General features: G+C 44.4%; 2 protein-coding genes across 3 annotated transcripts in view; one reads left to right on the top strand and one right to left on the bottom strand.

The window, feature by feature from the left end:
* Brd7 (bromodomain containing 7) overlaps positions 1–15,493 on the top strand; it is a 33,045-nt gene extending 17,552 nt beyond the window's left edge. Inside the window, exons 7-17 of one of the 2 annotated variants that reach the window (XM_075976823.1) lie at positions 1,681–1,865; positions 3,167–3,290; positions 4,001–4,076; positions 5,377–5,484; positions 6,152–6,287; positions 8,572–8,683; positions 10,977–11,033; positions 13,524–13,638; positions 13,886–14,029; positions 14,761–14,904; positions 15,259–15,493. In XM_075976823.1, the coding sequence (XP_075832938.1) occupies positions 1,681–1,865; positions 3,167–3,290; positions 4,001–4,076; positions 5,377–5,484; positions 6,152–6,287; positions 8,572–8,683; positions 10,977–11,033; positions 13,524–13,638; positions 13,886–14,029; positions 14,761–14,904; positions 15,259–15,314 (1,257 nt within the window). In that variant the 3' untranslated portion in view covers positions 15,315–15,493. The remainder of the gene's footprint in view (positions 1–1,680; positions 1,866–3,166; positions 3,291–4,000; positions 4,077–5,376; positions 5,485–6,151; positions 6,288–8,571; positions 8,684–10,976; positions 11,034–13,523; positions 13,639–13,885; positions 14,030–14,760; positions 14,905–15,258) is intronic. The other variant, XM_075976822.1, reaches the window with a different exon arrangement.
* Positions 15,494–17,864: 2,371 nt separating this feature from the next.
* Adcy7 (adenylate cyclase 7) overlaps positions 17,865–26,783 on the bottom strand; it is a 55,222-nt gene continuing 46,303 nt past the window's right edge. Inside the window, exons 16-26 of the mRNA XM_075976820.1 lie at positions 26,597–26,681; positions 26,248–26,373; positions 25,099–25,197; positions 24,310–24,485; positions 23,578–23,746; positions 23,203–23,358; positions 22,611–22,757; positions 21,979–22,083; positions 21,736–21,850; positions 20,388–20,512; positions 17,865–20,233 (exon numbers count right to left, since the gene is read on the bottom strand). Coding sequence (XP_075832935.1) covers positions 20,087–20,233; positions 20,388–20,512; positions 21,736–21,850; positions 21,979–22,083; positions 22,611–22,757; positions 23,203–23,358; positions 23,578–23,746; positions 24,310–24,485; positions 25,099–25,197; positions 26,248–26,373; positions 26,597–26,681 — 1,450 coding nt within the window. The 3' untranslated portion in view covers positions 17,865–20,086. The remainder of the gene's footprint in view (positions 20,234–20,387; positions 20,513–21,735; positions 21,851–21,978; positions 22,084–22,610; positions 22,758–23,202; positions 23,359–23,577; positions 23,747–24,309; positions 24,486–25,098; positions 25,198–26,247; positions 26,374–26,596; positions 26,682–26,783) is intronic.

Here is a 26,783-nt window from a genome sequence, read left to right as displayed (position 1 = left end):
TTTCTATTGTTGTGGAGAGACACCATACAGCAGTTATTCCCCAGCTCTGACATCTCCAATATTTTGGATTCTCCAAGGAAATCCATACTTCACCTTCACAGCTTCACACAATGACCTCTAGGTCTCCGTGCAGGGATGCCCCTGATACACGTGCCCGGCATCACCACACCCATCTTTTTTTGGTTTTTCGAGACAGAGTTTCTCTGTGGCTTTGGAGCATGTCCTGGAACTAGCTCTGTGGACCAGGCTGGTCTCCAACTCACAGAGATCCGCCTGCCTCTGCCTCCCGAGTGCTGGGATTAAAGGCGTGCTACCACACCCATCTTTAACTGCTTTTCTAATCCAAAATTCACATTCCTCCAAACAGAAGCATGGTCAGGCCTATCAGTCATACCCCAGTCTCTTGTACCAATTTCTGTCTTAACTAAAGTTTCTATTGTTGTGAAGAGACCCCATGACCACAACAATTCTTATAAAGGAAAACATTGGATTGTGGCTTGCTTACAGTTCAGAGGTTTAATCCACTATGATCATGGCATGAAGGCATGTAAGCTGACATACATGGTGCTGGGGAAAGAGCTGAGGGTTCTTCTGGAACCACAGGCAGCAGGAAGAGACTGCTACACTGGACTGGCTTGAGCATCTGAAACCTCGAAGATGCGCCCCCCAACATTTCCTCCAACAAGGCCACACCTCCAATAAATGCCACTTCCTATGGGCCTGTGGGTGCCATTCTTATGCAGACTATCACAAAGGGCAAGTAAGAGGCTGAAGACTGTTCAGATGGCTGAGTACTTTACAAAGCATGTATGAAGCCATAGATTCAGTCCCCAGTATGGACCACATAAAGGTTGGGGAGGGAGGCCCAGAACATCAGGATCATCTTCAGCTACATGATGAGTTTGGGGCCACCCTGAGCTATCTGAGACTCTGTCTCAAAAACACAAAATGTTGAGTAAAAACAGCAGGAGTCATGCTGTTGGGTATTGTCATGTACGCCCCTCCCCCCATAGTGCAGAGGAAGAGGTCTGGAGGGTAGGTGTTAGAGAGAGTCACTCATTTCTTTTGTTATGTGACCAGTCTCTGTTATTGCACAGAAGCTTTCCACGCTGGTAAAGTGCAGTACTCAGGAGCTAGTGCTTCTGGTTTATCCAGTGGAAACTCTAGTTAAAAGACAGTAGTCTGTGGGAACAGAATTGTTCTCTTTATTCTAAAAAAACTCAAACCCCTAGTGAAATTTTTCCAGCACATTATTGCAGTGGAAAATTGAGCATATGCTTCACAAAATAGCCGAGCCTTTTCTGTTTAGTAAGAACGTTATGCACTATGGAAAGGAAAGTCTTCGAGCAATAACTTATTTTCCCTAGCCTGTGTTTTCACACAACAAAATGTGATGGCCATAGGACTCTGGAATATAGAGATCCTTCAGTGTTCCAGAGCTTAAATCCTCAGTCGTTCTTAGCCCCAGTTCATATTTTGTCCTCTATTGACTTTTTCATGACACAGTATCGTTGTAAAACCTCTGCTTACATTGGAAATTAAGAGGTCTGAGATAAGTGGACCTTACTGTCTGGTTCCTTTGGTGTTCTCTTTCCTCCTTAATAATAGTGCAGGCTTTCATGGCAGAAAATGCATTTCTCAGTGACACCCATACAGTATTGTTTTTTTTAATACTTTCAGGAGAGAATTCAGAGCCTGAAGCAGAGTATAGACTTCATGGCGGACTTGCAGAAAACTCGGAAGCAGAAAGATAGAACAGATGCCTCTCAGAGTGGGGAGGACAGTGGCTGCTGGCAACGAGAGAGGGAAGACTCTGGAGATGCTGAAACACAAGCCTTCAGAAGCCCCACTAAGGATAATAAAAAGTAATGCATCTTGGAATATGAAGGTTAAGTTGTGGGGTTTGTTTTGTTTTGTTTTTGTACTTGCCCTATTTTTATTTTTTAAAAGGATTTATTATTTTTTAAAGGATTTTTATTGAGCTATATATTTTTCTCCACTCCCTTCCCCTTCAACCCTCTCCCATAATCCCCATGTTCCCAGTTTACTCAGGAGATCTTGTCTTTTTCTACTTCCCGTGTAGATTAGGTCCATGTACATCTTTCTAAGGGTCCTTTTTGTTGTCTAGGTTCTCTGGGCTTGTAAATTGTAGGCTGGTTTTTCTTTACGTCTAAAAGGCATTTATGAGTGAGTACATATTATATTTGTCTTTCTGGATCTGGGTTACTTCACTCAGTATGATGTTTTCTAAATTCATCCGTTTGCCCACAAATTTCAAGATGTCATTATTTTTTCTGCTGTGTAGTACTCCATTGTGTAAATGTGCCACATTTTTCTTATCCATTATTCTGTCCATGGGCATTTAGGTTGTTTCATGGTTTTGGCTATGACAAATAGTGCTGCTATGAACATAGTTGAGCACATATCCTTGTGGTATGATTGAATATCCTTTATATATAACCAAAAGTAGTATTAAACTTCAGTTTTAAAGCAAGACAGGAATATTGATGAAGTTTGACTTGGGCAAACCAAGTCCCCGTGTATCAGTACTACCTTTCTTGGCATAAAGATCTGTCTTAATAGTGTCTTCCCTCTTGTCACACAGAGCACTGTGAAAATTAACCAAACAGCTCACAGAACAGTTCCAAATAGACATTTTTATTAGTTGTATTACAGCAAATTAAGGAGTTTGTTTCAATAGAACTATTATATAGCTCTAATATAGTGTATTATATAACTTCACTCCATAAAGATTTAGGGATTCCTGTGTACATGGGCTGGCACTAAGGTGTGCACATGTTTTCCATTGAAGAGCTGGTCATGGTGCTGGACAGTCGTCTGTGCTACCCACTCACACCACTGATACCCACTGCTACCCATACAGAAAGTTAGAATCAACAGTTGGGGTTTCTGCTCTCATAATTCAAAGAAAGTTTAAATTGTATACTTCCTCTTCAAAATAATACCTGAATTAAAATTTATTTTCATGATTGTACCCAGAAAAAACATTGTGTAATACAAGTAACACTTGGGACTCTTTGCCAGGTTGCTGGGGAGTGGTGGTGATGGCTGTAGGACAAGTGTCTCCACTTACTGTGCTCAGCTTTCAATATTTTTCATCTTATTTAGGCATTTCATTTTAACTTTGTGTGAATATGTGTCTCAGGAAAGATAAAGACGTGCTTGAAGACAAATGGAGAGGCAGCAACTCGGAAAAGGAGCACGAGCAGATTGAGCGCGTTGTCCAGGAGTCAGGAGGCAAGCTAACGAGACGGCTGGCAAACAGTCAGGTCAGGGCTCTCTTTCCCTCCACCCACTGGCTCCTGTCTCTGAGACCAGCAGCTTTTTAGTTTCTTCTGTACTTTTAATTTTTTATCTGCATAGAACTCTCCATCCCTACCATATGCACAAGAGACTCTATCAAGTATGACTATCCTATTCTCTATTACTGGGGGTTTTCTTTGGGAGAGGTGTGGATAATATACTTTATTTTGTTTCTTGAGATAGGGTGTCACTATGTAGCCCAGATTGTCCTTGAAGTCCCAATCTAATTGTCTCAGCCTCTCAGAATGCTGGAGCTGTACGTGTGCGCTGCCATGCTTGGCAGCAGACTTTTAACAACATACATTCTGCTCTTTTGAACTTACCCTATTGATTACATTGGTTTTACAACCAAGTAGAGTTATACATGGCTTTGGGTAAGTTTTTGCCCCCTCCTGTACCTCAGCCCCCAGCAGTCTGTGAGTCCATATTAGTTCTGATAGTTTTTTTGTTTTGTTTTGTTTTTTTATGGTTTGGGAAACTAATGGCCCACACAGCTTTTCCAAATTGTATTTCTTCATCTTCCATTTCTCTAACCCATCAGTGCCTGTAGACAGAGATGGCTATGAAAGTTGGTGTTCTGTATTTAATAATAGCCTATATGTTCATTTGATAGCTATGTTCTGTATATATAGAATGTGTTAAATTTTATTCCACCTGATAACTTCGGTCATTTCAGTGTGAATTTGAAAGAAGAAAACCAGATGGAACAACAACATTGGGACTTCTTCATCCTGTTGAGCCCGTTGTTGGAGGTAGGATCACAGTTTAAGACTGTGTGAACCTGGTACTATTTGCAGAGCTGTATTAGTGGTGTGTTAGTCTGATGGAATACCTGCTAAACAATTCACAGGATTGTTACTTAGGTACACAGTTTGAGAGGGTTCTGTCCATAGTTTTTGGCTCTAAGCTTCTACTGAGGTAGAACAGGTGGGGGGAACATGCAATGATAAATCCAACTGTTAGCTGCTAAGAATTTGCTGGATGCTATGTGTTTCGTAGAACAACTAGCTTAGCTTCTACTTCTACTTAGGTTAATTTGTCTAATATAATAATACATTTTCATACTGTCATAAGAAACATAGTAGGAAAGTAGAAATGGGTAATAACAGAATTCCTACATTTAGGAAGTAATGTCCAGTAGTCATTATTTGCTGTGGGCAAGTCACTGTCTTTGGAGTCCAGCGTAAGTGAAACTAGGTGTATGAAGGGAGCAAATGAGACAAGTCCCTTACCCTAACACCCTGGAGGGTAAGGTAGTGAGAACACATGAAGCATCACTGAAAGAGATGTCTGCCAAGAACTGGGTACTCCTTAAATACTTGTCTTCAATCACAAGTACCCCAGAAGACTAGTTCAGCCATAATTGGAGCTGAGGGAGGGTGTGGCTGCCTAGCATTTGATGGGAAGGGAGAGCTTCCTTAAGGAAATGATATTTAGGTGATGTCATAAATGAGCTACATGATCAGGGAATAGCAGTGGGACCCATGGGAAGAATCCTGGAATTAAGGGAAGAGCTTGCTTGATACATTTGGAGACTAATGGTTGAACCTGCATTCAGTGACCAATAATAGGACTAGCTCAGTTGATAGACTGCTTGCCTGGCATGAGCAAAGCCATGCCCAGCACTATAGAAACTAGGTGTGGTAAATGTCTGTAATCCAAGCACGTGACACGTGGTGGCAAAAATCGAGAATTTAAGGTCATCCTTGGCTACATAGCAAGTTAAGGCCAACCTAGGCTACATGAGATCTTATCTAAAAAAGCCTTTGTTTTCTTAGTATTGGTTTATAAGTGTGTGCCAATATGTCGGGGGAGCTATTTTATAAAAATCTTACTTTTAGATGAAGTGTAACATGATGATGGAGAATCCCACAAAGCATTGGAGAATAATGGAGGTCTAGGTTTTATGATCTACGCCACATACCTTCTGAATTCAAATTAGCTTAGCTTAGAAATGGGTAGAGTAAAATCTGCCCACCTCTTTCATAGTGCATTGATAACATCTCTGAATCTCTGTGTGCCTCCTTCATTGTGCTGGGTTTTCTGTCCTAGAACCAGGCTACTGCCCTGTGAGACTAGGGATGACTACTGGAAGACTGCAGTCTGGAGTGAACACCCTGCAGGGGTTCAAGGAGGATAAAAGGAACAGAGTAACCCCAGGTGAGGCTCCTGCCTGTTTCCAGGAGTTGGGAAAAGAAAGTGCATTTGCTATTCATTGCTCCATTCACTGCCTTTCTTGATATTTTTGCAATAGCAGTTTATCATCAGATTCAAAAGAAACTGAAAAATTGGCTGTTAATATGCAGAGTTTTTTCCTCCCTTCTTTGTGGTAATAACTCATTTGTGTCAATGCTCTGCAGTCCAGGTGGCCGTCTGTATCCAGCACCAACTCATAGAAACCAGGCAGAAATAGGACAGAAGGACAGAAACTATCCTTATCTCTTAAACAATACAGTATAACATGGAAAGTAGAAAAAGATGAGATCTCCTGAGTAAATTGGGAGCAAGGGGGCCATGGGAGAGGGTTGAAGGGGAGGAGAGAGGAGCAGAGAAAAATATATAGCTCAATAAAAACAATTTTTAAAAAAGTACAGTATAACAGTTATTTATATCACACTGGGTTCTTCAAGTTGCCTAAAGCTCCAAGCAAATATATCTGTGGGGGCAACAATCAATCCCCAAGTATACTGAGGGTGACTGTACCTATTGGGAGTGTCTCTTAGATTTATATACACGTCAGTGAAGTTAGAAAATACTGTCTTTTAATAAAACCAAAAGGTGTATTAACAGTTTAAACGATACTGTAGTATTTAATTTTTTTTAACAGTGTTATACTTGAATTATGGACCCTATAGTTCTTATGCCCCACATTACGACTCCACATTTGCCAATATCAGCAAAGATGATTCTGATTTAATCTATTCAACATATGGGGAAGACTCTGACCTTCCAAATAATTTCAGGTAAGCCACCTGATAGTACTCTGAACATTCTTTTTTCTGAAATATTAATATACAATGTGTGATTTGTAGGTAGACTTATAAAGTTATCCAAATGATAGAAAATGTCTAGAGAGAACATATCTTCTTGATACTGGCATTTGTAGTATTTTCTAATAGAAATATCTTTCCTTTGTAGATTTATTTGATTATCACTATTATTATGTGTATGAGTCTTTTGCCTTCGTGTGTGTATGTGCACCACATACACACCAACCTGGTGCTGGAGTTGGTCAGAAGAAAGTATCAGATCCCCTGGGACTAGAGTTACAGATAGTTGTCAGCTGCTGAGTGGGTCAATTCCAGGTTCTCTGCAATAGCGACAAGTGCTCTTAACTACTGAGTCAATTCTCCAACTTCAGAAATAGCTTTTTGATTTGGTTTGGATTTTGGTTTTTCAAGACAGGGTTTCTCTGTGTTGTTCTGTCTTGGAACTCATTCTATAAGACCAGGCTGGCCTCATACTCAGGGTTTTGCCTACCTCTGCCTCCCGAGTACTAGGATTAGCAGTGTACTACCACTGGCTGGCTACAGAAATACCTTTTTAAAAATGTTCCTGATACTCAAGTTTGGGAGCTTCTTACATCAGAACCTGCTCTTCTATAAAACTTTTCGTGTCAGTTATGTTTCAGACTTGATCATCTTAAGAACCAACAAAGCATTTTCCCTAAGCCTTGAAATGTAGGACATGATGACTTAATTTCTAAAGCAACCCACATACAGGACAGTTAACTATCATGTTCCAACCAAACCATTGTAATGACTCCCAGCCATTCCTTTTACATGTCTCAGTGGGTCAATAACTTCGTATTCCTCTTCGGGATGCTGAGTACTTGTTATCTGATCAGCTTAATGAGATACTTTCCCAGTTTACCAGGACTGTGCCCAGGATGGGACACTGAACCTGAATTTTCTCTTCTTGGCCCTGGTACTTTGTTAATTTTTATTATGTTCAAGAATTTAATCCAGTAGACTAACAAGTCCCCTGGTTTGGGGGTTTTGTTGTTGTTTTGGGTTTTGTTCATTTATATTTGGGTTGGGGGTTGTTTAACTCTGATCACTCACATTAAATGTGCGTGCTCGTGTTGTGTTTTCAGACGGGGTCCCTACGTTAAGATACTGGCTGTGGTTTCAGATTGAACAGTTTTTATCCTCAGACTGCACAAAATGGGACACATTTGTTGTAGATTACTCATTGAGGCAATCCACAAATTATCAGTGTGTGCCCACTATGTGCCAGACATTCTTCCAGATAGTGAGGATTCCATACAGAACCATGCCCTCCTGTCAAGAGAGTGACAGAGCTTTGGAACAAGACAGAGTGGCCCAAGTAGAGGTGGTGATGCTGAGTTTCAGTGGCAGGAGAGGGAAGCGGCAGTGCTTCTCTCTGAACTGAGGGCTTGCCTGACCCAGCCAAGAGTTTCAGGAATGCTGTAAGGAGCAGAACAGGTGGAGGGGAAAGCAGTGGTCACAGGGTCACTATGGGAGATTGCTGTGAGGACTTGGTGTTCTCAGTGGGTCAGAAGATGGTCGGTGGCACATAGAGTAGTGACCCAGTCTGGCTTGTGATTCTGAAGGGGACTGCTTGAGTAAGTAGTATTCAAAGCATAGGCTTCAAGGGCAGAAACCAGGACATGAACAGTAAACCAGGGAAGCAGCCATTGTGGTGTTGAGGGTTAGTAATTAGTAGGTTGCTGGTTTTTAACTGGATGGTAAGAGAAGTCGGGATGATATCAGGGTTTTTAGACTTGCAGTTTACTGAAAGGGGGATGATTTTAGATCAGAACACTACTTGGGGAAAGTAGCTGATTTTTCAGTCTGGAGTATTTTAAGCTTGCAATACCTGTTTATGCAAACAATCATGATTTTTTTGAAGTTTTGGTACATAGGAAAATCTAGAGTTGAATAAGATTATTAAGGGGAATTAGCAAGAAGCCCCAGGACTTACTTGAGCCTCATCTTTAACATCCTTGCTTTCTTCAGGGATCCTCAGAACATTTCACTTTTGCTTCAGTGTGTGTGTGTGTGTGTGTGTGTGTGTGTGTGTGTGTGTGTGTGTGTGTGTGTGCTTTCATGATGGTAAATTAGTGACTGGTAAGTATGTAGATGCAATGCTGTTTGTGAACAGAACATTTTGAAGTATATATAAACCACGGGACATCTAATGGGAAGAGTTGACTGTGGTAGAGACCAAGCAAGCCATAGAAACTACTTCTGTAGAAGTGATTTTCTCAACTTTTATTTTCAGTGTCTCTGAGTTTTTGGCCACATGCCAAGATTACCCGTATGTTATGGCAGATAGTTTACTAGATGTTCTAACAAAAGGAGGACATTCCAGGAGCCTACAGGACTTGGACGTGGTAAGCATGCTACTAAAGAAACAGGCTGTTTATAAATAGCTTTGAAACCCTAGACACTCAATGTTATGAGACCAGGGATTAACCAGTGTGACAGATGAACTCCATTCCCCCTGAAAGGATAGCCTGCTGTGGGTGGAGGACAATGAACCGAAAGGAATAAGTCAGCTCCAGGATCCAAGAGAGTTAGAACATGGCCATACTCTACTAATTTTGGTAAGACTCAGAAATAGAGTTCAGAAGTCAGCAGGTGCTGTGGAGCGCCTGAGCTGGGAATGAAGCTGACAGATGCTGTGGGGGGGGGGGGGGGGTGCTTTCCCTGTTGTGCAGAGATAGAGATAGCACCAAACTAGTAGCCTCAGAAAGGAAAACCTTCACCACTGACTCTTTGTCAACGCTTGTGAACTCTGTAGTTCAGTTCAAAACAGTTTATTCAGTCCTGACTCAGACACTAGAGCCAGGAAGCATTCCTACTGATGTCTACAATGTTCTGGTCACCATGTTAGAGGAGTCTTGGAAGTCACTTTTTTAATGTTTATATTTATTTGTTTTTATGTGTATGACTTTTTCTGCCTGCATGCATATGCCACATGCACGCCTGCCAAGTCTCCTGGAACTGGAGATGGTTGTGAGCTGCCATGTGGGTGCTGACCAGCAGACCCAGGCCCTCTGCAAGAACAAGTGCTCTTAGCTCCAGAAGTCATAACTTTTAATGGTTGCTGTGACCCAGTGCCTCAACTTCAGTGACTTCTGCTGCAAAATGATATCACGTGAATTCTTTTCCTTATACCTTTTCATCTGTTCAAAAATAAATGTACTTGATCTTTCCCCTCGACTAATTAGAATTAGTAATTACCTAGAATCGGATTGCTTCGATTTGTTAGCTATGTTTTAAATATGGGTTTGGTTGGTTTTTTTTTGTTTGTTTGTTTTTTGGTTTTTTTGCCCTGTGATCTAGCAGTTCCTTCTCTCAGAATTTATCCTAGAAAGGTTACACATATAAAGTAGTGACATTGCTACTAGGGACTGGTGAGATGGCTCAGTAAAGATGCTTGCCACACAAGTCTGGGGATAGGGTTCAATCCTTGGACTCTGTATAAAAGTGGAAGAAGAGAAATGACTCCACAGAATTTGTCTTCTGGTTTACAATTTCTAGAAATTAGAAATGGGCTATATCAGAGTATAAACCTTCAAAAAAGATAACACTTTTTTTGATGTCCATGATGTGCTTTTTGTTTGTTTCTTTTTGTTTTTTCGGAGACAGGGTTTTTCTGTGTAACAGCCCTAGCTGTCCTGAACTAACTCTGTAAACCAGGCTGGTCTCAAACTCAGAGATTCACCCTTCACTGCCTGCAGAGTGCTGGGATTAAAGGTGTACACCACCACATCCAGCTAGCTATGTTTCATTTTTATGTGTGAATTGCACTAATATGCATACAATCATGTGGGATCATCTACATTCTGTGGCATTTGTATGTATTACAGTAAGCCTCTACTGCCAGAATGTTGCTTCTTTTGCCTCTTTGTTTGATTGGTTGGGTTTTGTTTTGATTTTTGAGACAAAGTTTCTTTCTGTAACAGTCATAGCTCTCCTGGAACTAGCTCTGTAGAACAGGCTGGCCTTGAACTCACTGAGATAGACCTGCCTCTGCCTCAAAAGTGCTGGGATTAAAGGTATGTGCTACCATCATCTGGCTAGAATGTTGTTTCTTTAATGCTTGTCAAAAAGACTATATATTTAGATATTTATATACTACTTCCCAAATATATTCTTATATAGACATAACATATATACATATATATAAAAGTGTTCTAGAAAAAAAATTTGATACAGGGCCTCAGTCTCCCATTGCTAGTTTATAGGCATGCACCACACACTTGGCTATGTGTAATCAGACATGGATCTTAACATCACTAGCAACTCACAAAGACTCAGAATGTTAATAATTATTATATTAATTAATTTTGGTTTAAAAAATATATTCTTGGGGCTGGAGAGATGACTCAGTGAGCTCTGGCTACTGTTCCAGAGAACTCAGGTTCAATTTCCCAGCACCCATATGGCAGCTCACAACTACTTGTAACTCCAGCTCCAAGTGATTCAACACCTCACACTGACATACATTCCTGCAAAACACAAATGCGCATAAAATTAAAATAAATCACTTAAAATATTTTAAGGATACTATAAGTGTATAAGTGGTATACTTTTCTCTTGCCACAAAGTTATGTTTTCTATTTAGCTTGATATTTGCATTTACTGCTTACATAAAAAGTTTTTCCTTTATCCATATAGTCCTCATCTGAAGATGAAGGCCAGACCAGACCACTGGACACAGCAAGAGAAGCAGAGGTACTTACATTTTATTCCTTAAATGGAGAAAAGTTAAGATGATTAGGCTTTATTTATTTTAAGGTGACAATACTACTTGGAACTGGTGAGATGGCTCAGCAGGTGGATGCTTGTCATACAAGCCTGGGGATGGAGTTCAATCCTTGGAATTTATATAAATATGGAAGAAGAGAAATGACTCCACAAAAACTCTTCTAACTTCCAGAACACCATTCTATGCCATGGCATGTATAAACACACACAATGATTATTTTATAAAAATGTATTGAGTATCATCTGGAGTGAAAGCAGTAATTTGGGGAGTTTAGAAGTAGCTCATGTCATAGACAAAATTTAAAGAAGGGAACTCAAAGGCATTACCACATTATAACTGCCCAGCGTGCACCCTTGGGGTTGGGGAGCTCATGCTCTCAGGAGCAAGAACAGGGCTGGAAGATGAAGAGGCATTCATTCTCCCAGCATAGAGGACATAAACTCAGGAGGCAGGTGAATCACGGTCCCCAGGAAAAGGAAGACATGTAGTGAGCCTATGTAGGTGGGAACCCAGTGATGTTCCCTGTGCAGTGCTAAAAAGCTGAGATTTTCTCCTAGAAGATAAAAGGTGGGCTACTGTGGTAAATTATAAAGAGAGGGACCATTTAAAAGCTCTCAGACTTGCTGGCATAGTGATGCACACCTTTAATGCCAAAACTTAGGAGGCAAAGGCAAGCTGAAGTCTGAGTTCAAGGCCAGTCTGTTCTATATAGCAAGTCCCAGGACTATAGGGCTATGTAGAGACCCCAGTTTTTTTGTTTGAAGAGGCTTGTGGGAGTTGTCTTAAACTGTGTGTGTGTGTGTGTGTGTGTGTGTGTGTATATATATATATTCAACATAAAGATAATCTGAATTTGGGAAATGCACCAGAAGATTCCTCAGCTATACAAAAGAGAGACATAATAAAAGACTGACAAGACCTGGTGGGTGAGATAGGTGATTATTAGCTCATATAGGACATGCAGGGAAAAGAACTTTTGAGAGAAAAGGCCCCAAGAGTTTCTGTTTTGCCAAGTGAATTTGGGACATTGCTGGAAGTATAAGCCAGGAAGTCCAAAGTCTGGGCTATGGTGTGAATCTGACAGGAGTGATTCAAAATTAATTTTATTTCAGCCACTCACTTGAGACTCCTCAGGGAGAGCATGGAAAAGGCTGAATAGAACCCTGAAGTTCAAAGTTGAATAATGTATGAATCCCATGAAAGGATGGTTAGCAGAAATGGAGCAGGTTCAGCAAGATGGGATAGATAAGCCCAGTGAAGGGCCCTGACAAGTGTCGTTTATCATCCATCATCAGAGCATCTCAGTAAAATAGTAGAGGCAAAGGATAGACCGTGGTAGGTCACACAACTTGAGGACACTGAGCTGTATAGAGGTGTTTTAAGATTGGGCAGACTCACACCAAGCTTTAACTGAAGGAAGGAAAACTTGTGATATGAGGTCCAAATAAAGGAGATGGTACTTAAGTAGCCATGCCATCTTCATGGATAGAGGAGCCAACATGGTCTTGTGTTTAGTGAAAGAATAGGAAAGGAAATCGGTTAAGAAAAAGACCATTGAGTGGGGTTGTGTGGGCCAGGCTGAAATGGTAAATCAGTGTACATATTTTTCCTGCACTGCACACTCTTCAGCCATGTGTGGGCTGCCAGGTGCTCAGACTGACTGCACTTGGAGCGCAGTTAGTACCCAAGTAAAAATGGAACCATGAACTCTTGGTTCTTATCAATTAATTGAAATGATGCATTTGGGAGGGGGTGTATTTGGTTGGGGGGAATTGTTTGGTTTTTGGTTGGTTGGTTTTTCAAGACAGGGTTTCTCTGTAACTCTTGACTGTCCTGGAACTCAATTTGTAGATAGGCTGGCCTCGAACTCACTGAGATCCACCTACCTCTCCCTCCCAAGTGCTAGGATTAAAGGCATGCGCCACCACCGCCCAGCAGATTGATAAATTCTTAAAAAGTTGTGTTATGTTGAAATTATGGAAATTCTGAGTCTTATTCCAAAAAAAAAAATTCTCTTACGACTTTGTTCTCTTGTGCAATACTGATGACGTAGCCTTGGGGCTTGAGGAAGATCCAGGGAACTGCTGAAGCTGTAGATGTACTGAAACACTAACCTTTGAAACAGGCATTACCATAGTCACTAAAAGCACTTAACGGTTCAGACAGTAACAAGCTTTTAGAACTTTGTCATCAGAGTAGTTGGCATATGAAACAAATTATACAGATTTCATAAGCTGTCATGTCATTACAGAGAAGTGTGGATTTATGGACACTTTCTTGGCCAGAATTTGAGAACATTTCTAAAAGAGTTCTTGGGAGACATAATCAAAATTATGACTGTAAGGTGACTAGGTGGAATGACTTTGCTTGTAAGCACAAGCCATCGTACTGACTTTTCCTTGGCACTGTCACGGTTTCACAAGCTCAAATAATTAACTTTTTCCCCCCTGCTGAAGCAGATTGCCCAAATAGAGCCAACAGTGCGTTTGGAGTCCAGCAGTCGGGACAGGCTCACAGCACTACAAGCAGTAACAAACTTTGGTGCTCCAGCTGAAGTCTTTGACTCTGAAGGTGAGTGTCTGAGACCACAGATTGCTGGAAAGTGTCCAGCACAGGCAGTTAGACTTGCTGTCACGTCAACGCTAATTAATCTAATGCTTACTATAGAAAAATCTGGGCCAACTGGGTTTAGAGACTAGTAGAGAGTAGCTGAACTGTTGGTCTCAATTGGAGTAGAAGCTAACCATAGCAGAGCCTGGGACCATAACTCAAACACAGGCTGCGTTGTTTTCTTCAGTATTGTCTTCTTACCACACAGAGGCTGAGGTGTTCCAGAGGAAGCTTGATGAGACTACAAGATTGCTCAGGGAACTCCAGGAGGCACAGAACGAGCGGCTGAGCACCAGACCTCCTCCCAATATGATCTGTCTCTTGGGTCCTTCTTACAGAGAAATATACCTTGGTATGTTTGTCCCAGGGATGGGAAGGAGAGCAGGCTGGGTGTGGGAAAGAAAGGCTTTCAGCAGGTGCCAGACGAGAAAGTAACTGCAGTGACTGCCAACCTTGAATGGAGTCGTTCTGCATTTATACATTTACAGTTCTGTAGGGTTTTGTTTTGTTTTTTAATTACCAGGGGTTAGGTAGATGGTTCATTCTGCAAAGTGTTTGCTGCGAAAACACTTTGACCTGAGTTCAGTTTCCCAGTACGTGAAGGTGCAGTGGCATGCATCCAGCCTTAATAAGAGGTGGGAGTAGGCACCAGTCTAGCCACGCCAGTGTGCTTAAGGTTCAGTGAGAGACCGTGTCTCAGAAAATAAGATGGACAGTGACTGAAGAACTCACATTGACTTTTAGATGTCATGCATGCACACGTCTAGGCGGCATACACTTAAAATTCCACCCCTTGGGGTGCTAAGGCAGAAGGATTTCTGTGAATCCAAGGCCAGCAATAGCTACATAGCAAGACTTTTGAAAAAATTTCTAAAAGGCCAGGCATTGGTGCACATACCTTTAATCCCAGCACTCAGGAGGCAGAGACAGGAGGATCTCTGAGTTCGAGGCCAGCCTGGTCTACAGAGTGAGTTCCAGGGCAATCAGGCTACACAGAAATCCTGTCTGGGGTGGGGGGTGCAAACAAAACTCTAAAGGAACCACTTTGGTACCTTGTGCTTTTTTTCTCCCCATTTTTCCTAGCTGAACAAGTGACCAATAACCTTAAAGAACTCACACAGCAAGTGACGCCGGGTGATGTTGTGAGCATACATGGAGTCCGTAAAGCAATGGGAATTTCTGTTCCTTCTCCTGTCATGGGAAACAGCTTCGTAGATTTGACAGAAGGTAGGTGCCCTTTTTCTGTGGGTGGGAGATTTTTAAGAATAAAAGGAAACTCGTCCCTTTTTCATTTAAGATGACTTAAGAACCCTTGTCTGGTTTGTTTCGTGTAATTTTTGAGATTAGCATACAAAGTAATGGGTTTTTATCATGGCATCTTTCAGTTTTCTTTCCATATTGTTTAAAGAATTAATAGATCTGATACATTTTGTCAAAAAGCTGCTGCAATGACTTAATGCCAGGCTTCTCCCTAGCTGTAACTGTGACATGGAGGGCTGGTAAGCAGTGCCTCTACTGAACACTAGCTTCTTGTTCATAATCCAGTGGGACAAAATGCTGAGTGCTGTCTTCCTCCTTCAGAGTGTGAAGAGCCTAAGGAGACCTGTGCTGCTGAGTGTGGGCCTGACGGGAGCTGAAGCTAGCCTGGTATTTGGTTATATTATGTACATATTTTTTTCATTCTGAACTTGGAGGTGCTTTTCAGAAGATATTAACTATTTGTAAATTGAGTTTTAATTAAGCTTTGGAACAGTTCCTTTCAGTGTTCCCGAGACTGGACTTGTATTAGGAAATAAAACTGAACCTGGGACTGTGAGGTGCTGGCGTGACAGCTGAGTTGCCCTTTGACTTGGTCTGACGTGGGCCTAAGGATAGATGCCTAGAACACACACTAGCCTTTTTCATGATCATCTTCCAAAGAAGTGGCTCCTCAAAATAAATTAATTACCCATTTTCCACTCTCACTAAAAAATTACAAGCAGGTAATTACAAGCTCTGGTAAGATCTGTCTTACCAGAGTTCATCTGAATGACATTCCAAAAATCTTGTGAGCAGGCCATCCTGGTAGCCTTTCAGACTGCCACTAGCACTGTTTGATTTACCTGAGCAAACCCAGCTTTATTATTGCTGTTACTATTGGATGTGTGATATATACACATTGGGCACATGCACACATGCCATGGTGCATGTGTAGAGTCAGAGGGCAACTTTTCGGAGTTGTGGTTACTAGGGATTAAATTTAAGTCACCAGACTAAAACACCTTTTTACTCACCGGACCATCGCACTGGCCCAGGACCCAGCTTTGTAAACACAAAACGCAGTTCTGTCCAGTGAGGTTTTCTAGCATCATACCATGAAAGTGAACACTCTCAAGGTAGTGTTAAAGTTTCCTGGTATGTTCTGCCCTCTGTGTACCTGATGGGAATGGTTTCCTTATTTGTGGTTATTGAGTACTACATCTGCCCCCACATACAAAAAGAAAAAACAGTGGGCTAGGAGATTCATGGTGATAAAATATGTCTAGTGTATTTTTTTTTTAGGTTATTTGGAGCTATAGCAAAAGGACACACAAATAAGATGAACCAAACCACTTTTAGATACATTAGAGTCTAGAACTTAAAGGAGAGCTTGCTTCTGCTCAGTTTCTCCAAGGCCACCTGTGCCCTTGGATCATTTCCCTTTATCTGAAATAACAAAGGTCAAGTGACCAAGCAGATTAAGTAGGAAACCATTAGATATGTCCCCTTCTATCACATGTCACTGGGCTGAGATGAATGATTTTTCTAAATCTGTGTCAAGATATAACCTGTTTGAACAGCAAGCTGTGTATGGTAGCACATACTTACAATCCCAGTACTTGGCAGGCTGAGAAAAGATTGCCATGAATCTGAGTCTGGTTGGGATACATACTGAAACCCTGCCTCAAAAAGGAAAAAAAAAAGGTGGAGATGGGGGCACTGGAGAGATGACTTGGCAGTTAAGAGCACATACTGTTCTTCAGGGGACTGGAGTCAGGTACTCAGCATCCTCATTGGGTAGCTCAAAGACACCTGTAACTTCAGCTCCATAGAACCTCTGACCTCTGACCTCTGCAAGCACCGGCACTGTATGTACATACCCACATGCACACATACGTACACATGATTTTAAAATAGATAGAATGTCAGTGTGGACATAACCCCTTTGCCTGTCTGCAAAAATATAGACCAGAAGAAATACCCATTTTTCTTGATTTAAAATCATTAAGCCAGCACAAGAACAGTAAAGGAAAGCTGATTCTTCAAATTCTGGGAGCCAGGAATGGTGGTACACATGCCTTTAATCCCAGTACTCAAGATGCAGAAGCAGATGGATCTCTATAAGTTCAAGGCCAGCCTGGTCTACAAAGTGAGTTCCATGCAGCCACAGCTACACAGAGAAACTATCTCAAAAAAAAAAAAGGAAAGAAAAAGAAATTATAGTGTGACTCTCTTGTAGATTATTATGCTAATAGAATAAAAAAATCAACTTAAGTGTTAATCAAGTCTTTTTAGATTTTGATTTTAGTCTCTAAAATAGAGTTTAGGGGCTGAAGGGTATGAGTCTGTTGGTAGAGTGCTTGAAGGCTAGCAATTCTGAGCCCCTAGCACCACATAAATTGGCCACAATGAGCTGCAAGTGAAGTGTGGCTCAGTGAGTAAAGTGCTTGTGCAAGCTTGACCACTTGAGTTTGGATCCCCAGAACCCATGTTCTGATCCGGTGGAGTGCATGTCTGTAATCTGCACTCCTATAGGAAGATGGAAGCCAGAGATCAACGACCCCTGGACATTCATAGGGCAGCTAGCATGAAGCTAGCGGATGAGAAAACAAAAACCCTTTCTCAAGGTAGAAGGTGAAGACTAATACCCAGGGTTGTCTTCTGATCTCCACAGATGTAGCCCTGCACACACATGAACATGCATACGTACACAAAAAGAAAAACTGGCTGTAGTGGCACATGTCTGTAATCCTAGCACTCTAGAAGTAGACACAGAAAGATTAGGAGTGGAAGGTTTGAGGACAGTCTGAGTTATATGAAACCTTGCCTCGGAGATTATATATATATATATTTAGACAATAACCCATAATTCACAGGTCAGTTCCTGAAGACTCAGAAATACCTTAATTCAAAACACCTTAGGACATTGAGGTTTTTGTTTTGTTTTTGAAGGACATATAAAAGAGCCAGGCACTGATTTCTGAAACTGAAACACTGAGAGACAGATGTTACAGTAAAGCTATAAATAGTACACATACAGAACACACCATAGTTATTTGCCTGCGCCTGCTCAAAGCACTGACCTGTTATCCATGAAGTACACAGTAATCATCTTTTGTCGGGGAGTGTCCTTCAGTAAGCCAGAACAGGGTATTACTTTCTGTAGTTAGTGAGGGCCACCTTAGTGGATCCCTGAAATGAATCCTTGAACCACAGAAGGGTTTTAAAAAAGTTCCTAAGATAAAATAAGACACTTGTGAAGAAATTACTTGGAAATTCAAAAACAAGTATGTGGTCGGGCAGTGGTGGCACACGCCTTTAATCCCAACACTTGGGAGGCAGAGGCAGGCGGATCTCTGTGAGTTTGAGACCAGCCTGGTCTACAAGAGCTAGTTCCAGGACAGGCTCCAAAACCACAGAGAAACTCTGTCTCGAAAAACCAAAAAAAAAAAAAAAAAAAAAAAGTATGTGCATAACTCCCAAGTGTTTTTGTCAGTTACGCTCCTAAGACCTGAACAGTAGTAACTTAATACTCCTAGCCCAGTGCTTCAGTTGAAGATGTGTGAACAGTAGCAAGTTGTTTTTAAACTCAAGCTAGGATTTCTGTTGAAGGGGGAATTATTGGATGTTGGAAGAGTAGAAGTGTGTCAGCTTCAGGGAGGCTCATTCCTGCTCCCTGTAAACTGCATTGTGGCGTTAGCAGGAACCTTCTTAGCCCCAGGGGAGCCTTGCTGGGAAGCCCTGACCACTGCTGGATTCCTTTATGCAGACTAGAATCAGCCCCTCTTCCCTCGGCTGATAAAGCTCCACAGGACACAGTTCTGGCAGGTAGGTCCTGTCCTTCCCTCCGCATCCCTGACTACTTATCTTGAACCGAAGTCCCAGGTAAACCTGGCTGGTCAGGCACCCTGCCTACAGCACGTACATCATTTGCAGACTCCTGTGTGCATGATGTTCTGTGCTTAATAGGTTCCTTGGTGACGTCTAAGAATGCCATGACGTAGTGAAGTTCTGTGGCAATGAAGTCACTTTCCAAAAGGAGTGGGATGTTGGTCATCAGCTTGAGTGGTCTGGAGCTAAAGCACAGTAAGATGCCATCACACAGAGCTGAATTTGCCTTGACTCGTGAGAGCAACTTGGCATTTGTTTAGGTGCTCAATTCCACACATGTTCCTGCACATGTAGATCACAGTTGCAGCTCTGCAGTCAGCTCAGCAGTCAGCTCAGAAGACTAGAGAAAGGGCAAGAGGTACACAGGCTGTCTAAGCCCTTTCTACACAGGCTTTCCCACAGAAAAAAAAGCTGGCCATGGTAGTGCACATCTATTCGAAACACTCAGGAACTGAGGCAGGAGAGTTGAAAGTTTGAGGCCAGCCTTGGCTGACTCTGTCTCTAAAAAAAATAAATAAAGTGCAGACTGAAGAACTGAAACATTACACCTCATTTCTAGACTTTCAGCTTCCTGAACCTTGTCCCAGTAGACTTATTCCAAAAATGCTGGATACAGATCCAAGGTTTTTGCTGCTCCTTGTGTGAGCCCCCTCTCTCAGAACTCCACCCTACAGCCAAGCTAATCCTATGAACTGACACTGAACAGCAGTCCTGTTTACATGTAGTCAGTGGCTGAGAAAATATACTAGAAAGGAGATTGTTGCCTAGCATCTAAGAGTTGGTAGCAATAGAACTTCCACTAATGACACGTTCATTTCAGACAGAAATGAGATGGTAAAGAGTGACATGTCAATTGAGACTACCTGCCAACATGCCCACTGTTTTCAACTCCATTTGCCAGAATGCCTGCATGAGAGGTTAGCATCCCATGGTGGGTACTAATGGGAAGAGGGAGGCTTTAACCTATGCTAGACAGCCTGGCTGAGCCTCCTGGAACTATGCTGTTCACTGGCTACCAAGGTGGTGTCAGTCGTGGTCATGCATTAAGGTCTCTTCCAACATCCTGGGAACAAGCACAGCCCACAGTAGACCAGTGATCTAGCTAGCTAGGAATTGCACAGAGGTTCTGGACAACGTAGCTGCTTCAAACAAAATCTGATGCGTGTGTCAGAGCCGTCCATCCTGTAGTGCAAGTCCAGAGCAGCCACACAGCCATCTGCAGCTGGCATGGGGCTGCATACTTGGCTCCCTCAGGGAAGGAGACAGACTACCAGACACCTCAGTTCAGCCCCAGGCCTTGAAACTTGGCAGTGTCTGTACACACAAAGTAAGTCCGCAGCTCTCCTTTGCCTTTGACGTTGATCAGCCCTCGGCACTCACAGGAATATCCTAGTCCCTGGAGGATGTTGCATGTCTCTTCTGTAACCTGGAATGAAAAAGAGCAGTGTCTGTCTGTTGTCTGTTCTAACAGTGATGGCCAGTGCCACACAGCCGAGTGAGAAATGGGCCGTGTCCTAGAGCAGGATACCTCCTCAGGACATGTGTTTTCCCCAAGCGGATGCTTCTCAGTGGACTTTTACCTGAATTTTCCCAAGCTCTCCAGTGCTCTCCATTCGGCTGGCAACATTGACTGTGTTTCCCCAGATGTCATACTGAGGCTTGCGTGCTCCAATCACTCCAGCAATCACAGGCCCGTGGTTTATACCTTAGGATGGTTTACAGTTAGCCATTTATAGTAACACTGAGGGAGCCCACAGAAAGGCTAGCAGGGCAGTGGGTGCAAGTTCCCTTGAAACTGTTCCTTTAGGTTGTGCCCCTGTGATAAGAAAGGCCCCAACTGTCTCTTGTCCATACTCCTAAACTCATTAGCTCTTCCCTGGTATCTGCTAATTTCTCTTTTTAAACAGTGTAGCCCTGGCTTTCCTGAAACTAGCTCACTTTGTAGATCAGGCTGGCCTCGAACTCACAGAGATCCACCTGCCTTGGACTCCCAAGTGCTGGGATCAAAGGGGTGCACTACCATTGCCCAGCAAATAAATAGGCTTTAAGTGCCTACCTATAAAACTGATTATGGTTGGTTAAGCTTAATAAATCTGTTTTCTGTATTTTAAGATTATATATTTGCAGCCATGATATTGATATAATTGATTTTTGTTGTTGTTGTTTTGTTTTTCAAGACAGGGTTTCTCTGTAGCTTTGAAGCCCGTCCTGGAACTAGCTCTTGTAAACCAGGCTGACCTCAAACTCAGAGATCCGCCTGCCTCTGCCTCTGAAGTCGTGGGACTCAGTATATGCGCCACCGCCGCCCAGAGGCCCTGAATTTATAGTTATATATTATTAAATTTTTCAAAGGTTGGCTGCCAAGGTGGCTTATCAGGTAAAGATGCCACCAAGTCTGGTGATCTGAGTTGAATTCCCAGAACCCACACAGTGGAAAGAGAACCAGCTCTTATAAGTTATCTCTGATCTCCACATGTGCACTGTGGTGTGTCACACACTAAATAAATGTCATTTTAAATTTACTAATAAAAAGAAGTCGGAGAGATAGCTCAGTTTGTCACACAAACATTAGGGATGTGAGTTGGATCCCCAGCACCCCGTGTAGAGAGAGTGATGACACCTGTAATCCTTGTGTTGGGGATGTGGACACAGGCAGATCTCTTGAGTCACTGGCGGGCCAGCCAGCCTCACCTCATTAGCAAATCCCAGATCCCAGGGAGACAATCAGGAAATAGGATAGTCAGCTACCGAGGTTGACCTCTGGCCTCCATACATACATGCACAAATACACATTTTTCATGAGCATATGCAAGGGAGATCAATGTTAATAACACCAGAAGGTCTGCTGAAACCTCATAGCAGAGGGCCCATGACACCCTCCAAACAAGAGGGTGTGCACAGGCTAAGCTGCCCGTTTGTAAGCCTCACCAACTCGAAGGCGAAAGGAATTGAAGGAGTGCCTGTTGATTCCGTCCAGCTTGCTCATCAGGGCCATGCTGAATTCCACCAAGACACCGATGTGCACATGCTTCCTCTCTAGGTCCTGCAGGACATGGATGGCCTTAACTGAGGGCACGCACATCCCGTGGGGATAGGGTTCCTGTTCCCACCAGGGATCCCCGACACACCCTTTAGTAAGGTGCTAGGACTAGGGATACAGGCCTGGAGTACCTGGTTCTCATGTCCTGAGGGGACACTGAGCCCTGCTGCAGCCATGTAGGTGCTGCCAATGGTCTTAATCTTCTCCACACCACTGAACTTGGGCTTCAGCAGCAGCTACACAACAAAAAGAAGCCTCTGTAGCCTTGGTGCTGAGAAAAGGAAGAGAGGACCCACCTTCCCCTGATGTGCAGTGCAAACACATCTTGTGTATATCGTTGCCCATCTGTGCTCATGACTGCAGGTGAGGACACAGCTCCCATCACCTCATCCCTTCCCTTCTCTGCACTCTGATCCTTCTAAGAGCAACCTACCCAGCATAATTTTCTCAGAGGCGGGTCAGTGTCTTCCACAAACCAGCCTGGGTCAGAGTTTTTCTGGAAGGACCTAACCTGTTGGCACCTGTCCAGTAGAGATTTAATAAAAGTTTCCTTGCTTGATTAAAGAAAATGTGTCTCTTGATATTTAATGTATATAGTTTCAGCCTACTGACCTCGTGCTTTGTTTGACTACTGTTTTTTCTTACAGGACTAAGGATCGAGCCAGAGCCTCTCATAGTTAAGCGTACATCTCCACCCTGCCTTGCCACTACACAGGTGACAGGCTGTACACCCCAACCCCTGTGCATACTAGACAGGTTGTACCTCATCAAAATCAGCAATGATCTCATTCAACAGGCGCAGGCACTCCAACCCTTCTTTGTTGACATCACACTCAGTGTAGAACACTTTGAAGTCCGGAACGGATGCAAACATGACACAGACACAGTCATAAGACTGATGGTACCAGTCCTGCAGCAGGGCAGGAGAGAAACAGGACCCTAAGACCACTAACCCAGGGGCTCAGGTGCTGGTGGGGAGGGCCAGGCCAGGCCGGTTGGCTGTGTGAGCTGTGACAGCTTGAATGCAGCTAGGGCAGGAATCCAGTCAGGAGGTGACTTTATAGTGAGCTGTCTCTGGACCTGTTTCCTGTGACAGAAAGGCTCTGCACCTCATGGAAGTACAGATTCTTAACGATACAGAACATCTAGATGACAGACAATTCAGTATGTTTGAACCTCATAATCTGTTCCCCAGGGTGGAAGTCAAGGCCAGGGAGGCATGTTACCCACAGCCCCTGGTGGACATAGAGCCCTGACTTGACTGCAAGCCTGCCTTTGCATCTAGCATGCTCCAGGGATACTGCTGAGTAGCCCAGTCTGCCCACAGACTCCTAGAGCACCCCACCTTCACACACCTCAGCTGCCTTGTCTCCAATGAAGTGGGCAGCCACGTGGGCTGGCAGCACATTTTCTAGGAGGAGGCGGTTCACATTCTCCATTGTTTCAAACTCCTCATGTTCCTTCTTGAACTTCTTCTTCCACAGACAGTCCAAGCGGCAGTAATAGTCAATCTGCAAACCAGGGAGCCAGTGCCATAGCTGTCACCTGACATACCACCCAGGGCTGGGATCTAGGGTACTGGACCAGCCTACCTACAGTGCTGCCCACCCTGCTCAGCCCTGTGCAGAACAAGACCAGCACCTCCATGGCAGGCCTCTGCCGTGTTGGTATCTCAGACCCTGCTCTCTGCACCGACTGCTCAGCAGAAGCTGGACAAGGAGTCTACACACCTGTCTAGACAGCAAGATGAGGGTAGCATAGAACAGGACCAGGTAGAAGTTGATCATGGTCTTCAGGTCTCTCTCTAAGCATCTGCTGGGGAAGGGGGCTGTCACCTGAGCCCCTGGAGCAAGGGTGTGGTTGTGCATGCTTCGTGCAGCAGGCAGGAGTGGAGGTGTCCTAAAGGGGTAGGGAGTAAACAGTTGCTCTTGAACTTAAGGGGGACTTGTGGATCACTCCAAAAAGCCCATCTGCTGAGTGAGGAGCTGCGACAGTGGCTGTGGATTAACATAAGGACCTGGCCAGAGTAAGGCAGACAATTTTTTCTAGGTCCTCAATCCAAAGCCAAAACCTTGAAGGCTGCAGGGCACTCTTCAACCCACAGGAGTGTGCACTACCCAGAAGACACTGGGCATCTCCACTTCTGACATTGGTGATCTGGCCACAGGTCGGACTTAACTGGCTCATGGCTCCCATCTCACACTCGACAGGCCCAGAAAGAGGAGAAGCCAGATCGCCAGGACCTCCCCAAGAGCCTATTAGTAAGCCATACACCCAGCTCACTGCTGGAGACCTGGAGCCTGGGCCAGTCACGGTGCCTCTGGAAAGCAGAAATCCATTTGTTCACAGTATGGTTCATTAGTACCATGGACAGAGATGTGCCATGCTCTGGCCAAGCGCTAGGTTGAAACAAACCAACTTACAGTAGTGGGCTACAGAGACACCAGCAAGTAGGGCCCCACCTATGTGTGCTGTTGGTGTCGGTGCTGTTGCTTGGGATGTGCCAGCACGGGGAGAGGTTGAAGAGCAGCAGGTAAGCCACCAAGGCCACTGTCAGCAGCATGGCCTTCACTTCCAGGCTTATCCGCAGGAAGACGGAGCACGAAATGAAGCCCAGGATGCAGCTGCAGGTGTAGTACTGCAGGTGGAGACAATGTCCTGTGTCAGTCACCAGGAGGCATGCCTGGAACAGTCCCCTCCTGCTGAGGAGCTCCATGGCCGGGCATCTGTACCATCCTTGGCCCTCGGCTTCCCTTTTCAGCAGATCAGCAAGGGCACTGCATAGCACTGGTGTAAGGTCAGCCCTAATCTCCCCACGTCTCATGACCCCTACTCTTGACTTGGGCCTCTCCAGGTTTATGTCAGCTGTCCTGGGCCCAGCCCTTTATTCCTTTAAGGCTTCAATTAACCTCTGATGCAGAGATTCTGACTGCACAGGGAGAATGACCCAAAGACACCCTCTAGTGCAACTGATGCTGGCCTGCAGTCCCTGCCCACCCCAAGGCTTACATCAAGAAGCAGTGACCCAGTCTTCTATTTCCCTAGCACTGGGGTAGGCAGGAAACAGTCTTGGCTGCCTGGACCTGGCCTTCTCCACTTAGACTGGGAGACACTGGGTTTCTTCTTCCTCTCCAAGGCCTTAAGATTCGGACCTTCAAACCATGAGCTGTGCTCTGGCCAGAGTGGTCCAGCAGCACGAGAGGACTGGCCAGGGGCTGGGTGGTGCCGGGAGCCAGGATGAGCGTACTCACCGGGAGGAGCTCACACAGGGTCCCAACTCTAGTTCTTGCAGCCAGCGGACTTGTCTCGTTGCTTCCAGGCTGCTCTGGGCCTGGGTTAAGCATCAGCGGCTGAGGGAAGACAGGTTGCCATTAGAGTAGATCCACGGATGAAGAGCTGCCAGGCCCAAGGCGGGTGACAACTGTAGGAACCAAAGGTGCCCTGATGCTGGGTGCTAGGATCTCAGCTGAGCCCAGCAAGCGGCTGTGTCCACAGCACCCACCAGGTATGAAGTACCTGGGGTGGGGAGAGCTACAGAACAGGATGTGTTGACAGCAGCAGCCCAGGGAAAGCATGAGAAAAGGCTAGGACTGGCCCCTCAAGAGCCCCCTTTTCTCCTGGACTCAGAGGAAGGCATGAGAGTGCACTCCGAAAACGGCAGCCTACAGTGTAGGAACAGTGTGGAGGAGCCTCTGTTCTAAAGGAAAGAGCTAGCATAAGGCAGGGCTGTGGGTTCCTACAGACTGCTTGGCAACTACCCACACGGGACTTGGACCAGAGGGCAAGTCTTATCCCTTACTGAGGAAAGAGTCCAAAAGAGTGGGAAGGAGGAGCTGGCAGTCAGCACGTATCTGTAGCGTTTCTGGGTGCCTCAAGCCCTCCCTTGAAGGGGTGAAGAGCTCTAAGCCTGCACTTGGGGACCCCACAGAGCGCTGCAGAGCTATGAAGGGGTCACCCCAGATGGAACTGCTCAGGCAACAAGAGTGGGATTCTAGAATCATGGTTCCTTTCCTGATGTGGGATTCCCCTCTGTATGCTGTGAATAGGTTTTATTACCATTGGTAAATAAAGAAGCTACTTTGGGCCTATGGCAGGGCAGAATAGAGCAAGGCAGGAATTCCAAGCAGAGATAGAGGAGAAAAGAAGGTGGAGTCAGGGAGATGAGATAACACATAGCTGCCAAAGGAGACAGACTCCGAACCTTACCTGGTAAGCCACAGCCTCATGGCAATACACGGAATAGAAATGGTTTAATTTAGCTAGCTAGGAATATGCCTAAGCTATTGGCCAAGCAGTGCTGTAATTAATATAGTTTCTGTGGATTATTCGGCTCTGAGCAATCAGGAAACAAATGAGCAGTCTCCGCCTACACTTTCCCCTGGCCTGACCCCATAACTCACCATGTTGATGATAGCAACAGTCAGTAGGCTGCCAACAGTCAGCACAACCAGGGACAGCCTGAGCAGGGGCTGCGTCTCCACACTCTCCGAGATGGCCTGGAGTGTACCTCGGCCTGGAAGGCACCTCTATGGAGAGAACAAGGCATGCAAACAGCAGCTGGGGTGAAGGACAGCCTTACTCAGGAGGATGGATGGCCCTAACCAGCCTGGGAGGCTAAGGACTTGGGAGCAGTCTGCAGGGACTCAGTTCTCCTGGAGGTAAAGTGGGCACCCAACCATTGCCCAACTACTGGTGAGGGAGAGGCCACAGGGATGAGAACAAATGCACTGGATTCAGGGATCCACTCACTGAGAACTCAGTAGCGAAGCAGAGACTTAGCACCAGCCCCAGCAGGCAGGCCACAAGTCCAAAGGACACGCCCAGAGTGGCCATCCTGGAAAGGAGGGAAAACGTGAGTCCAGGTCCCCTCTACCAGTCCGTTCTCTAGTTCGTAGTCAACCTGTCCCTCCCCAGCAAAGGAGACCATGAAGAATGA

This window comes from Microtus pennsylvanicus, chromosome 6 (genome assembly GCF_037038515.1).
Source record: "Microtus pennsylvanicus isolate mMicPen1 chromosome 6, mMicPen1.hap1, whole genome shotgun sequence".
Classification (NCBI taxonomy): Eukaryota; Metazoa; Chordata; class Mammalia; order Rodentia; family Cricetidae; genus Microtus; species Microtus pennsylvanicus.
Note: the sequence above shows the minus strand (reverse complement) of the source record. Positions and strands in the feature narration are given on the sequence as shown.